This window comes from Tetrao urogallus, assembly GCF_951394365.1.
Source record: "Tetrao urogallus genome assembly, chromosome: 11".
Classification (NCBI taxonomy): Eukaryota; Metazoa; Chordata; class Aves; order Galliformes; family Phasianidae; genus Tetrao; species Tetrao urogallus.
Genome location: NC_136824.1, coordinates 18121771 through 18137016, shown reverse-complemented (window position 1 = coordinate 18137016; position 15246 = coordinate 18121771). Strand labels below are relative to the sequence as shown.

The 15246-nt window shown below is 55.1% G+C and overlaps 2 protein-coding genes across 2 annotated transcripts; one reads left to right on the top strand and one right to left on the bottom strand.

The window, feature by feature from the left end:
- Positions 1-3773: 3773 nt before the first annotated feature.
- On the bottom strand, positions 3774-6353 carry LOC306950499 (cytochrome P450 1A5; the record flags this gene model as incomplete). Its single annotated transcript, XM_079540778.1, has 6 exons — positions 3774-4080; positions 4214-4300; positions 4419-4542; positions 4627-4716; positions 5179-5305; positions 5502-6353. The coding sequence occupies 6 exons, from the start codon at positions 6351-6353 to the stop codon at positions 3774-3776; spliced, it is 1587 nt and encodes a 528-aa protein (XP_079396904.1).
- A 2402-nt stretch (positions 6354-8755) lies between these two features.
- LOC306950498 (cytochrome P450 1A4) lies at positions 8756-11772 on the top strand (the record flags this gene model as incomplete). The annotated part of the gene is made up of 6 exons (XM_079540777.1): positions 8756-9613; positions 10069-10195; positions 10440-10529; positions 10614-10737; positions 10824-10910; positions 11466-11772. The coding sequence occupies 6 exons, from the start codon at positions 8756-8758 to the stop codon at positions 11770-11772; spliced, it is 1593 nt and encodes a 530-aa protein (XP_079396903.1).
- Between the last annotated feature and the right edge of the window lie 3474 nt (positions 11773-15246).

Here is a 15246-nt window from a genome sequence, read left to right as displayed (position 1 = left end):
AGGCGACGCAGAGGGGACAAAAAGGCTCCGGAGAGCATCGCTGCTTCGGGACCCGCACTGCTCTGCCTGGTGCTGCTCCCTGAGGGCATTCAACCCTGACCCTCGCATGCCGTGTGCCGGCTCCTCCCAACACCTCGTTGGTTCTGCCTCATTTTCCGAGACTTCCCTCGTTTCCAGGAGGGTTTTAATTAAAGCAGAAGGGATTGGGTTGCCGTGGGGTCTCCCAGTGTGCCAGATGCTGGTGAGGGGTGCAGGGAGCTAAAGAAGAGCTGGGATTGAGGTTGGTGCCCCCAACCCCCACTTGTCCCAAGCAGCCCTCGTTGTGCAGGATGTGGTTATCACCGTGACTGCTTTGCTCTGCCTCAACCCAGGGACAAACTCCACCCTCACCTGCTTTCTTGTGCACCCCATTGTACCTTTGGGCTTGGGGTCCAGAGAAAGTCCCACCAGCTCCAGTGCCCTGGAAGATATAATCAGAGAGCCATGCTCCATGGTGGGGAGCAGTTTTTCTTCCCCCAAAAGGCAGAAATCAGCCACTCTTCCCACTGCAACACAGCTGCTCCCGTGGCTGAAGGAAGAGGAAAGCCTGGCTTGGTCCTGAATGTGGAGAGGCAAGGAGATGTGATCTTTGGAGATCATCTTGTCATAGAATCATTAAGGTTGGAATGACCACTGGGATCATCTCGTCTAACCACCAGCCCATCACCACCCTGCCCACTAACCCCTCAATAAGGGATGCAGGAGCAAAGCTCACAGTGCTCAGGTACCATCACACTGCACACGTGGCTCAGAAATGTGGGGCTCAAAGTGAGCCTGAAGACATCAAGCATCAAGAGTATTATTAACATGGAGGGGCTGTCCCCTCTTTTGGGGACTGGCAGTCACAGCAGTGGTCTGGTATTAAATGTGGAGGTTGGTGGCCCTGCATGTGGCAGGGGGGTTGGACATTCATGATCCTCGAGGTCCCTTCCAACCCTGGCCATTCTGTGATTCTGTGATCTATGATTCTGTGACGCCTGCTTAGCTTAGGAGACAATTTATTTCTCCCTTGGCAAAACTGAGCAGGCTTGGCCATCAATTACAGGCACCCAAGAGTGCTGAGGGAGAGAGATGGAGCTGGGTTAGAAATGTACAGGACGCTCTTTTAACAAGGAGGGTCATTAAGTGCTGGAGCAACTCCTCTGGGGAATTGGGAACTCCAAAGGCTGGCGTCCAGGTGGAGGAGCTTGGTGCTGCCTGCATTTAAGGTTTCCATCCCTGCTGGATGTTTTTCTGTGGGCTCAAGGGACCGGTGAGCCTCACCAGCTTGGCAGGAGGACCAGGAGCCAAGAGGCCATGGCTCAGTGCTGACTCACTTTAAAAGCACCAATAAAAGCAATTAGCTGTGGTGCAATCAAAGCTCCCCTGGCTTATCACAGCTCTGGTCCCCATAAAGGTCCCCATAAAGAAATCATGGCAATTTCAAGTTACCTGGGGAATAAATGGAGGCTTTAATCAAGGGAAATAATCAGTGGAAAGACAAAGATGGAGGAGTTGTGTGAGCAATTGGTGCTGGCGTGGCAATGATCGATAGATTTGCTTATTGGGAGGTGGTGGGGAAGAGGAGGAAGGGCAGAGCTGTGAGTGCAGCATGGGAACACTTTGATGAGAGCTGCCAGGACACACCAAGAATGTCCAAGGAGGCAAGTCCAACCTTGTATGGCAGCCCTGCTCCCTTCCAGAGCCTCCCCAGAGCCTCCTTGCTGCTCCCTGCTTGCTCTCCTTCCACTCCCCTCCTGCCTTCTCTCTCCCTTCCCCATCCCAGCTCTGCAGTGACTTCACCCTGGTTCTGCCCACTGCACACTCAGGCAGCAGTTATCCCAGGGGCAGCAATCAGCCCTTGATAAACACTTCTGGAGGAACAATCACCAAGGAGCTGTTTCACCTCCCTGATGTTAATATTAATCCACTTATCGGCCCTGGGGCTATAAAACATCCATCTCTAAAGGGTAAAAATCATCCCAGCGTTCTTCCTTTATATCAGCACCTGCTTATTGCGGGCCTTATCAGCAACCAGCACCAGGACTCAGGGGGACAGAGTCACGCAATGGCTCCAGCTGATGGGACTCTGGTCCTGCACCAGCCCCAGAGTCGCTGGCTGAGCCCATGAGAGCCTCCCACACCATGGGGTGGTGGTGACACCATGACGGGATGGTCCTGGAGGTCTTTCCCCCAGGTTAAGTGCTGAGAAGCTCATCCCATGTCTGTGATGATTCCACCTTCCCTGGGCTGTCCTTGGGATGCCCTCCATGGACAGGCGGGTCGTGAATAGATTGCCTTTACCTATTTTCTTTTGTTGTTCTGTTGAGATGCTATCTGCCTAATGGACCTCGTGCGTGGTCCTAAGCCATCCATCCACATTTCCTCCAAGGCTGGTGACCTCAGCTTAAGGGAACTTTTGACTCAGCAGCATGCTGGAAATAGCTGCATCAGCATCTTTATTGAAGCTAAGCAGAATTAGTTCTCCATTTGTCTCCATGCTGAGAGCAGAGATCGACCTGGGCTCCAAACTCCTTCTTCCTGCCTCATCATCCCCTACACCCATTGGCAGCATCTGGACAGATGAAGAGTTGTTCCTTCCATTCCTGCCAGTTTAATGGGTCTGAACACCTCCCAGTTCTTGCTGGAATCTCCGTGAGGTCTTGGGCAATCGGCTTCCCCATTTCCTTCCCCACAAGGGCTCTTTTGTTTTTCTCTCTTCTTGGAAGTTTTTGCTCAAGGCGTGTTTCCACGTTACCAGGCACCCGTATTCGGACCCAAAGAGAAGTCTCATTGGTTAGGGTCTGGTGTAATGGTTGAGTAGATGCAACCCATGGAAACGGGTTCAAGAGCAGTGCTGCACTGAGTGGTTGTTCTTGTTCCCATATCGTTGCGTGACAGCTACTGGGTTGCGTGCAAACGAACACCAAGCTGTACTAGGGCAAGAAGAGGAGGCATCTGGCCTTCCTGGCAGGGATTGACTGACAGCCAATGTAAACTTTTGGGTTTGAGTTGGAGAAGGTCCTGTTCTCCTCTCCCTGTCACGAAAACACCCTTGCTCCAGCCCAGAAAACCAACAGCTTGGTGCAAGGTTGTCTGATAGATTCTCAGAGAGGCATTGAAGCTCCTGAATGGGATCTCAGAGGGACAAGTCAGTCGGGCAATTAAAAACACAATGTAGAAACAAGGAAGCCTTGTCTTTGGAGGGCTTGGAGAACTATCAGCATTTTTCCAAGATATCTTCCCAAAATCTCCAATAATTTATTCCCTGCACTCTCATCTACAGTGAAGGTAAATTCCAATCGATGAAAATCTGTCCCCTGAGAAGTCCAGAAGCAGTGATGTTGGCTGGACACTGATGGCATCAATCCTCATCCCCACCCAGGCTTTGGGCATCAGTTTTGCCAAGGTCTTGGGGCATAGGTTGGTTGTCCTTCAGCTGTCAAAGAGTAATTCTGAAGGAATACAGCCCCGAGGCCTTCAGATGGTTTGGGGTACATTTCCTGTCCTTCCCTCAAATGGCAGCTTGTGCCCCCCGTAACTGTGCTTTGTGGTGCTAAGAGTAGACAGGATGGAATATCCAACACCAGAAATGCTGGGAGACGAAGAAGGTGAACAAACACAAGGAAGTGAACAAGACAGAGAACGGGAGCTTCAATGGCTTTTGTTTATTGCATGGTTCTGTGAGGTAATGCCAGACCCAGGTCTGTTACAAGGGCGCCCAGGTGAAAATACCTGGGCTATGGATAAACTGCTCAGTTTGAGCTCTTCATGGAGAAGCGTTTCTTGACTTGAAAGTGCTCACATCTCTTGTGCTTGATGGACAGTCCATATATAGGTGTCATGTCTGCCTTCTTGCCATCACGGATGCTGAACTCCAGTTGCTGGAGCAACGTGGACAGGAAAAGGAACACCTCCCACTTGCCTATGTTTTCCCCAAGGCACCTCCTTTTCCCCAGGCCAAAAGTCATCACCTTCTCCGCATCCACTTTGTTCACTTCAGTCCCTTCAGCATTGAGGAAACGCTCTGGGTTGAAAGTCTGTGGATCCTTCCAAAGTTTCCTAGAATGGCAGACATCAGATTTTGAGATGATGTCCCCTGGCCACGGATGCAGGGGACACTGGGTTTAGCAGATACCTCATCTGCTCCTTTTTCTCCCGGAGCAGGAGGCTTTCTGCCCTTAAAGGTACTCACTCATCGTGATTCACTTGCCACTGGTTGATAAACACGCAGCGGTCCTTTGGGATATAGTAGCCATTCAGCACCGTGTCTCTGGTCGTGCTGGTGGGAGGAGAGAGGACTGTGAGGTTTTGGAAAGCAAAGAGGCTCTTCTGCATCCTCAGCGGACTTCATTAAGTCCTGCTTGGCCCTCCCTCCTCTTTGAAAGCCCAGCACTTGCCTGTGTGGGATGGTGAAGGGCATGAAGGAGGTGTGCCGGAACATCTCCAGGATGAAGGCTTCTGTGTAGGGCAGCATGCCTCGGTCAGACAGCCGTGGTCTCCTCTCCCGGCCGATGGTCTGATCTGTGGGGTGTGGACAGGAGGAGCTGGTTGGGGCCAGCCCTCGGTGGAGGTCCCAGCCCTGGAGAAGCGGGCTGAGGAACTCACCCAGCTCTGCCTGAATCTTCTTCTGGATGTGGGGGTACGTCACGAGGTACATGAGGCTCCAGGACAGGGCAGTTGTCACAGTGTCAAAGCCTAGACAGAGAGCAGATCAGGTCTACACAATGTGCAGGGCAGAGGACATCCTAGGCGCACACAGTAGGGCTCGGACTTTTATCCTGATGGAGAAAGCTTTACTAAAAACTTCAGTTCTCATTCCTCTCTGTCTACCCCTTGTTTACATCAGGTTGGGCTAAGATTCTAGCTTCCTGGGAATCGAGGGAGTTTCCACAGGGCTGCTCTAACATGAACCAGTCAGCAGGCACCTCCTTCAACCACCCTGGCTTGGAAGCTTGATCAAGCTACAAAATGTGCTCTGTGCTTTTTCCTAAAGCCTCTTTCCAGAGCTGATGTCCCATGGGGTCTCTGGGTTACTGGGAGAAAACCAGAGAGCCAGAGTGGGTGCTTAGCTCCAGCCTGGCTGCCTGGGGTTGGACAAGGAGGATTGAGGAGCCTGAGACAAGCTGCAGGAGCTGAGGGAGCGCTGGGAAGACATACCTGCTCCAAAGATGTCATTCACCAGGTTGATGATCTTCTCATTTGGGATCTGTGTGGCACTGTTGGCTTCGGCTTTTTTCTCCATGCACTGCTCAATGAGGGAGTCGGTGACATCTCGGATGTTGTTCTGAGAAGAAGAGACAAGTGATGCTGACTTGCTGTAAGAACCCATGGCGGTATGAGCAAGGGTGTCCGCCCTCCAACACCCTATGGCCCTACTGACTTTACAGTCTATGAAAATGAGCTGGCCATTAGCAGCAAGAGCACAAGTAACTCACTGATACCAAGGGGAAACGGCAGGTGAGGCTCCCGTGAGCTCTTACCTTGTCAAAAGTCTGGTAGTGCTCTTCCACAGCTGTCTTCAACAATTTCATGAGTCGCTTGTTGAAATTCAGAAATAAATCCATGTTGCGTCTGGGGAGGTACTGGAGCAGCGGGATGAAGTCAGCTGGGTTGCCAACAGCAGTCACATCCACAAACTCATCCACCACGTTCACCACGTTGAGCAGCTCCTGGTCGTCGTGGTTGTAACGCTTGCCAAAGCAAATGGCACAGATGACGTTGGCCACCGACACCACCATGTAGCGGTAGGGGTCAAAGCTCTGCTTCTCCTCCATCAGCTGCAGGAATTTGGTGACCAGGTAGCTGGCCTCGTTGGTGACGTGCTCCTCCAAGAGGCAGCTGGAGGAGGCCGTGGGGCTGGCGGCGATGGAGAAGGTCTTTAGGGCGTTCTGTGCCAGCTTCCTACGGGCTTTCCACATTTCCCCCGTGTCAGTGCTGAAGGTCAGGCTCTGTCCATCCGTAACGTGTCGGAAGCTGTAGAGGTCAGGGCGTCCCATGAAGTCTTCTGCTTGCCTCACCAAGGCTTGCCTGATGGTTTCCAGCCCGCTGAGCACCACCACGGGCCGGGAGCCGATGGTCACCTCCATCACATCCCCGTATTTGCGGCTCATCTGGGTGAGCACCAGGTGTGGGTCCTTCCTCAGCTCCAGCACACTGCCCAGCACTGGGAGCCCACGGGGACCCGGGGGTCTGCGCAGCCCCTTGGGTGTGTGCTGCCGGCGGGTCTGGGTCAGCAGCAGGAGCAGGCAGAAAGTGGCAGCTGCCACCAGCACCTCGGTGGCCGAGATGAGACCTGAGCTGCCCACCTGTGCCATCACTTCCTCTGGCCCCATTGCCACCTGGAAGGAAGCGTGGTGTAGAGTTAGGGTTTGAAAAAGTTATTTTAAACAGAGCAGAGAGCGTAGAGAAAGAGAGGGATGGGAGAGACATTCCGTGAATTTCTTATGCTGACATAAATACCTTCTCGATCCTACCTCTGTGTTCAGAGCCGCATGCACAGATTCCTACCTGCAGGTCCTTGAAGCTGGGCAGAGACAGGCAGAGGGCACTCAGACCCTGGAACCACGCAGGATCCTCTTCCCCTGCTTCTAAGCTCTGCCACGGGGCTTTATATGCATTTTTGGGTGCTTATCTGAGGGTCACAGCAGCCAAGACCCAACGAGCGACTACCTATTAACAGAGGGGCTGATCCCATCTGGAGCCACTTAGATACGCAGGCATACACCCTCCGGCTCTGAGATGCTCCAGGGCACCAGCCTTTCAAGTGGGGCACCTGCATCCCCACGCTATCAGTGGCAGGACCTCTGGCCTCGGGTTAACCATTGGCCAGGGTTGCGTGAGAAGTGGCTGGCGCGCTTCCCCTGCTGCAGGGAGAGGAGTGGCAGGGCAGGGGGAGCTGCTGACATAGGGCAGGGGACAGGGGCAAGGCTGAGGGCATCCCAGAGGGCTCGTCCCCCTGCGTGCCCCGATGGGGACACACTGCATCCGTCCTCGGTGCGATGCACAGGTGCTCAGGGCAGCAGGGAGGCTGATGAGACGGGACATAATTTGGCCCCAGTTTTCATCCGGTCCTTGGAAAGCACGGTGGGAATTTTGCCCAGGTACAAGCCGAGCTAATGTTTAATAAAGGCTTTCAACATCTGGCTCGAGCGGGATCGTTAATAGCAGTGCCTGGGCTCATTAATGCTTGGCAAGAACAGTTACAAAACCCCCGCTGATAAAAGCCGGCCCCGTAATTGCACGCGCTAATGACGGGCACCACGCAGGCGTCCCAGCCCGCAGATGCCTCCCAGCTCCGCGTGGGGAAGGTGCCGGTCAGCACACGGGAGATGAGCTCAGACAGACGGGAAGTGCTGAGAACGTTGGGGGGAGGGAAGGGCGGAGTGGGTATGATTGGATGGATGCACAGACGGGGCGAGCAGCTCCGAAGCTGCTTGTAGGGGACGGCTGCACGGCTGTCGCCGGACCCTGCCACCGTGTCATCCCTAAGCAGAGACACACGCGGAGGCACTGCTGAGCCCCGCTTTGCCCTGGGGACACGCCTGGCACCGAGCCCCGTTACCCCCGACGGCGCCGGGGGGGTGGGGGGGGGATCTGATCCCGCAAGGTCCCGGCGCCGCCCTGACCCCGGGACGGGCTCGTGGACGTGGGGCCACCGCCCTGGCCCTTTAAAAGCCATTTCCCACCCACACACCCATAGCGTGACAGAGAGTGACCGTCCCACGTTGTTCCCGGCCCCTTCGCACGCGATGTCCCCAAGCGCCTGGGGGTGGGTCCCCTTTGTGTGTCCCCCCCCCCCAAATAGCAGCTCTCTCCTCCTCGTGGCCCCGTGCTGTTCACTCGCCACCTCCCCCCTCACCCCGACGTGCCCCCTGGGGGCAGAGGGGCACTGAGGGCACGATCGCTTCTCACGCGAACCTGGCCAATATTTAACCGGGACGGGAGCCCCGCGACGTGAGTCCCGTGGGGCGGCCAGGCGTCCAGCCCCGAGGGCAAAGAGTGGGGAAGGGGCTGAGATCCGAGATCCCCACCTCGGGGCGGCTCGGGCGGCAGCGCGGAGCTCAGCGTGAGGAGGGGGCTGCGGCCGGCCCCCGCGTGTTCGCGGAGCCGCGTGGGGCTGCGGCTCCTTTAAGAACCTCCCCGGTAGCGTGACTGCAGGGACCGGGGCGGTGCAGGTTCCCAAACCTCCCGCCCGCTTCTCACGCGATGTCCCCCCACAGCCTTCCTCACGGGACCTCCGGATCCCTCGCCCGATGTCCCGGCAACCGCTCGTGGCGCCGCGAACGCCCTCCGCGCCGTGCCGCCTCGGCACCCCCCCGCCCCGTCGGGGCTCCCCGCAGGTGTCCAACCCGCAAAACCAGGAGGGGTAGCGGGGAGGCTGGTGGGGGACCGGCGGGGAGAGGTGGGGGGGGTGTTCAAAAGTTTGGCCGCAGTTCAACTTTGGGTCACGTGATGGGAGGTGTCCCGGCCAACGGCAGCGGGAGGCGATGCATATAAAGCAGGCTCGGAGGGACAGCGGGTACCTGGTGGCAGGATCGGGCCCTCGTGGGACAGCAGCACCCAGAGGTGAGCGTTTCCATCCCCAACCCTCCAACATCCCACCTGCAGCCATCGCTTCTGGGCAGCGAGGGGGTCCCGGTGGCTTGCGTGGGGTCACCCACAATCTCAAACCCCAATATCTGGTGGAGGACCCTCCTCTCCATCAGCGCTTTCTCCCCTCCAGGTTCACTGCCAGATGGCAGCGGGTCCGCAGGCAGCGATGGCACAGGTGGGCAGCTCAGGTCTCATCTCGGCCACCGAGGTGCTGGTGGCAGCTGCCACTTTCTGCCTGCTCCTGCTGCTGACCCAGACCCGCCGGCAGCACACACCCAAGGGGCTGCGCAGACCCCCGGGTCCCCGTGGGCTCCCAATGCTGGGCAGTGTGCTGGAGCTGAGGAAGGACCCACACCTGGTGCTCACCCAGATGAGCCGCAAATACGGGGATGTGATGGAGGTGACCATCGGCTCCCGGCCCGTGGTGGTGCTCAGCGGGCTGGAAACCATCAGGCAAGCCTTGGTGAGGCAAGCAGAAGACTTCATGGGCCGCCCTGACCTGCCCAGCTTTAAGTACATCTCCAATGGCCACAGCCTGGCATTCAGCTACGAATGTGGGGATGCCTGGAAAGCCCGTAGGAAGCTGGCACAGAACGCCCTGAAGACCTTCTCCATCGCCGCCAGCCCCACGGCCTCCTCCAGCTGCCTCTTGGAGGAGCACGTCACCACCGAGGCCAGCTACCTGGTCACCAAATTCCTGCAGCTGATGGAGGGGAAGCAGAGCTTTGACCCCTACAGCTACCTGATGGTGTCAGTGGCCAACGTCATCTGTGCCATTTGCTTTGGCAAGCGTTACGACCACGACGACCAGGAGCTGCTCAGCGTGGTGAACATGAACACTGAGTTTGGGGATGTGACTGCTGCTGGAAACCCCTCTGACTTCATCCCGCTGCTCCGGTACCTCCCCAACCGTGCCATGGCTGCCTTTAAGGATGTCAACATTCGTTTCGATGCCTTCATACAGAAAATCGTGCAGAACCATTACACTACCTTTGATAAGGTAAGAGCTTGGGTGCCGTTCCGTGGCAAAACTTTCCTTTGCCTCACTGCTCTTTCTCTTTGTCATGATCCCATTCATTAACATCGCCGAAAGAAGGCACAGAATTCGAGCTTTTGCTCTGCTTTCTGCCTGATGAAACCAAGATGCCATGGAGGAGGCTCACATCTAATTCTGCTGCTTGCAGTATGTGGTGGGGCTCCCGGAACTGTTGGTTTTTCTCTAGCACATCCCCAGTTCTCCTCACCCTTTGGGTTGGCTTTGTTACCTACCTAGGATCACAGAATACCTTAAATCGGAAGGGACCCACAAGTATCATAAAGTCCAACTCCTGGCCCCACGCAGGACCATCCAGAATTCAAACCATATCATCTCACTGCTTTCCTGCGGGCATTCACTGCCTCCAGCTTTCCCCATCCCATGTGCCCTCGTGTCTCTGACCCTCTGGCTCTTCCCAGGAGCACATTCGGGACGTCACGGACTCGTTGATTGGGCACTGCCAGGAGAAGAAGACAGGGGAGGATGTTCGTGTCCAACCCTCTGATGAGAGCATCATCTCCATTGTCAACGACCTCTTTGGGGCAGGTGAGGGCATCTCGGTGGGTGCAGCCCCATCTGCTGCTGGCAGATGGGATTGGAAGCCTGGGGTTTTGGAGGGACCGTGGGCTCAGAGCAGATGGCTTTGCAGTGGTGGCTGATGGTGGAACTGCTCCAAGGCAAATATTGGCTGCGTGTCATCAGCCAAAGCACTGAGAGCGCCAGGATCTGCAAATATCCTCCTACCTGTCTTCTTTTGGCATCTAAACACTTTTCTTCTGTGCTTGTCCAGGCTTTGACACCGTGACAACCACCCTGTCTTGGTGCATATTGTACGCTGCCTTGTACCCCCACATCCAGAAGAAGATTCAGGCAGAGCTGGGTGAGTTCCTCAGCCCGCTTCTCCAGGGCTGGGACCTCCACCAAGGGCTGGCCCCAACCAGCTCCTCCTGTCTGCACCCCACAGATCAGACCATCGGCTGCGAGAGGACACCACGGCTGTCTGACCGAGGCATGCTGCCCTACACAGAAGCCTTCATCCTGGAGGTGTTCCGGCACACCTCCCTCCTGCCCTTCACCATCCCACATAGGTAAGCACTGTTTGGATTTTGTCTCTTTGGAGGTCACAACAAAGCTGCCAGTCTCCTCTCAACTTCTCCTCCCGTTTGTCTTGCAGTACAACAAAAGACACTGTACTGAATGGTTATTACATCCCCAAGAACACCTGCGTATTTGTCAACCAGTGGCAAGTGAACCACGATGAGTGAGTACACCAAAGTGTTCCTAACCAGGTGCACCAGGCACGAGTGTAGCTCAGATCCATCCTTATAAGTGCATGAATGCAACATGATGGCGGATGGATGCAGAAGGGGTTCCCAGACCAGGTGTCAGAAGCTTTGTGCTATGTGGGAATGTGTTTCCCCAAATCCAAGCAGCAGTCCCTTGGCTGAGATGCTGGGAAATCCCCCAGTGCAGCTAGGCTGGGGCAGGCTGGAGAGGTTTTGCAGGGAGAATGCCAGAGAAGAAATCCCTCCGGTTCCCATCCTTCCTGCCTGATTCCCGTGCTCCTGTTTCAGCTGAAATACGTCCTGGAATTATGTGCCCAGTTCAATCAACCCTGGTATCTGCACAGGCAAACACAATGAGAGTTCAAAGTGGAGGTTTCAGTGGGATGAGCTGATAGGGGCTGACGTGCAGCTGGCACTGCGGATCAGGAACAGAGGCTCAGCAGAGGGCCGCTGCTTTAGGATGGGGAAACGAAAGCTTTCTTTGGCCGCTGGCCGCAGCACCTTGCTCAGGTCTCTCCCTTCTGCCGCAGGAAGATCTGGAAGGATCCCTCCTCCTTCAAGCCCGAGCGCTTCCTCAATGCATCCGGCACCGAAATCAACAAGATGGAGGGTGACAAGGTGGTGATCTTTGGCCTGGGGAAGAGGCGGTGCATCGGGGAATCCATCGGGCGCTGGGAGGTCTTCCTCTTCCTGACCACCATCCTGCAGCAGCTGGAGATCAGCCTGGCCCCTGGCCAGCAGGTGGACGTCACCCCTCAGTACGGGCTGACCATGAAGTACAAGCAGTGCGAGTGCTTCCAGATGAAGAAGCGCTTCGCCACCAAGAGCTCTGCGTGAGGAGGGAGGAGAGAGCCAAGCCTTGTGGGGTTGAGGGCATGGAGAAGCTCCCATCTCCGCGATGTTTCGCTCTGCCGTGCTCAGGACGAGCGCCCTGAAATGGCTTCACGCAGGGGATCCCCCAGCATTTGCACACTGGTGGCAGCCTGACTATAGAAATGCATTATACAAGTAGCGCTGCTCGCACATGAAATAATTAGCTGGCCTCCTAATGAGAAGCCTCCTAGGAAATACCAAATGAATGATAAGAAGGGACGCAGAGCAATAAGAGGCACAGGAAAACACTTCTGGCTTCCAGATTATGCATTATGCTGCTTTTTTTTTTTTTTTTTTTTTTTTTTTTTAATAGATTTATGCATTATGACTAATAAAGAGAAGGGTTTGAGGACTGCAGGGCAAATCCTCCTGGCAAATGTTGCATCAGTGCCTGTTTTCTGTGTCCTGCATAAAAAGGCATTCATTTACAGAGGTAAAGGCTGCCCAGGTTTTCTAACCTAATAAACACGAAATTTTCCTGCATTTTGCTGGTCTCATTCTACTGGGAGGGCAACATGGATCAGAGCTCTGTCCTCAAAGGTCTGGTTGAATCTGGGTTTTTTCCTAGGGGGAACTGAACTGAGCATTCACACTGATGGGAGCTTTGCTGTCTTTGTGGGTGCTGGATCGCAGAAGCATTAAGGTTGGAAAAGAGCACCAAGGTCCAACCCCAACCCTGGAGACACTCGGGGTCAGGATGGATGAGGATCTGAGCACCCTGACCTAGGTGCAGATGCCCCTGTTCATTGCAGGGGTGTCTGACTAGAGGCTTGACTCAATGCATCCTCTAAGAGGAGCCTTCCTCCTGGTGTGTCCTCTGAGGCTCTGCAGCCTCACCAGGAGCCATAATAACGAGGCACGTGGAGGTGATGGAGGTGATGGAGATGATGGAGGATGGGAGGCAGGGGGGCAGTGGAGGTGACAGCAGGGATGGAGGTGTGACAGCACGCACGGTGGAGGTCACGGAGGGGATCCCGTCCAACCCAAGCCGTTCCATGACACCACGCCACAGCTCTACGATCCGGCACTGTCAAAGGTGCGACGGAGGCGGTGACGTAGCAGCACTACAGCCACTCAGGCCAGCGAGCGCACATTGCGCATGCGCCCTGCAGCGCTCGGCGCATGCGCAGAGCCCCTTCCACCGCTAAAACCAAGGCTGAGTAGCCTTGCGCCATCGCGCATGCGCCTTGTGCTCTCTTTCCCGTCCGCTCCTCTCTATGGTCGCCCGCCGGCGGTGTGAGCGGCGCTGCTGGGCGGGACCGGAAGTGACGTATTCCGGACGTCGCAGAGGCGTGAGGGGAGGCGGCAGCGGGCGGGCGACGAGCGGCGGCGGCGGCTGTAAGGTGAGGCGGGGCCGGCGCTCGGGGGCCTGGCGGAGGCTGGGCCTCGTCCGGCGCTGCTCTGAGGCCCAACCGTGGCGCTGAGCCCTTTCCGGAGCCTGGGGGAGCGGCTGCGGAGCGCTAGGCCTGCGGGGCCGGGAGCGGGGCCGGGAGTTGGGCCTAGGGCTCGGCGGGCCGCCGCTGGGTCCTCCCGGGCCTTGAGCGCTGCGGAGCATTGTGCTCAGGGCGGCTGGAACGGGCTGGGCTGAACTGCAGGGCCAGGGGCTGGCGGGCCGCTCTGCTGCTGCACCGCCGGGATCCCCTCAGTGCCAGCTCATCGTTGGGGTAGGGGGAGGCGGGCCTCGTGCCTTCCCTCTTCCTTCTTCCAGAGCGCTGTGTACATCCAGCGGCTCATCCAGGGCTGTCAGGCTCCGCTCCCTTCTTTCCAAGCGCTGCGAGCGCGTGTTAATCGTTCTGTATTACTTAGCGGGGTATCATTAGCTTATATCCGAGATACGGTGTGTGAGGGAATTGGAATTGGAGATATCTGTCGGTTGTGGGGGCAGAAATTGGGAGTATGAGGGAGAGCATTGGACAGGAAGTTTGCCTTTCTGTGCGTGTGTAAACAAACAAGCGTGCTAGCCTTTCTCCCTGTGATTGAGTAATTCATTGACTAGATGGGTAATGCCTCCTTTCTGAATGATGTGCCCATAAAGTGAGAGTATCTGAGATCAGGAGTTCCTTTGTTTATGTTTGCTTACAAACATGGTGATGCTTTTGTAGAGAGAGACTCGTTGGAAAGGATCCTTTTGGGCTGGTGATTTGTACTAAGCTCTTTGGTTCGTTCACAAAAGATGTGAAAAGCTGAGAAGGGAGGAGTTGGACTGGGTCCTTAAGGCTTCCTTCTAACTCGGCATATTCTGTGGATGAAATTCTAGTTTTGCTGCAGATGCTTTGGGGTGTTGTGTTGTCTGTGTTTTGGAAGTGCTTTTTATTGGCTGTCACCTTGGAATCCAGGCATTGTTATTGTGGGTTAATATAAATACAGAGAAGCAAGAAAGTGAGGAGGCTCTAAAATCTGCAGCGTGGTGACCAGGTCTGGTGTTCGCTTGCCTTTGAAGCATCACACTTTAAGTCTCCTGAAAGCTCACGGAAATGAGGTTTGGTTTGGTTTTCCTGATATCATGTATGTGTCCTAGGTATTTGTAGTGGCTTTCTTCTTTCTGTCTCTTTTCTGGGAAGCTCAGAACAGAAAGGAGAGAATGGAAATGCCTCATAAAAATGTGGGATGTAGTGATGTTAATCTTCCCAGGCTTACGCTCTGCACATTCTTCCTTTGTGTTTTTTAACAAGTGTCTGGTAAACTGAGCAAATATCCCACAGAGAAAGGCAAATACATGCAGTGATTAGTTTCCTGAGAGCCTGTTAGCTTTTGTAGTGCTGTGATGGCAACAAGCCTGTTATCTTCCTGCATTGTTTGGCTGGAAAATAAAGCCTGGGATCAAATGATGCCTTCAGCTGCTTCAAAGTGTGCTGATGCAAGTTCAGTCAAGCATCAGAATTGTGAGGGAGTTACATGAGACTGATGGTGTGAGCATGCAGCACACCTTTGTGTTTCTTACGTTCTTGTAGAACTTAGTGCAGCTGCTGGGAAGCTGTGTGTGCTTTGTTCGTGATGCTGATCCTCCTGGCTCTGGAGACTTTTGTTCTGGACTCTGGTGTCGTTTTCTTTACCTGCCCGTTCCCTTAAAGGTTTCCTCCTGCCCAAGGAGGCTGTGGATGCCCCCTTCCTGCAGGCATTCCTCCAGAATGGATGTGGCTCTGGGCAGCTTGGTCTGCTGGTTGGTGACCTGCACACAGCAGGGGGTTGGAACTGGATGAGCACTGTGGGCCTTTTCAACCCAGGCCGTTCTATGATTTAAGGTGTTGGGTTTCTTTCTACACACCGGGATCAGTGTCCTCACTAGTTCACACAAGCTGTTCTCCTCACTGTCTGTACAGAGGGAAGATAAATTCCCTGTTTGAAACCACAGGGAGAATGTACACAGGCAAAACAGGATGCTACAAATAGCAGTTGAAAGCTGTTTGTCTCGAAATCTGCTACAGAATGATTTCTTCA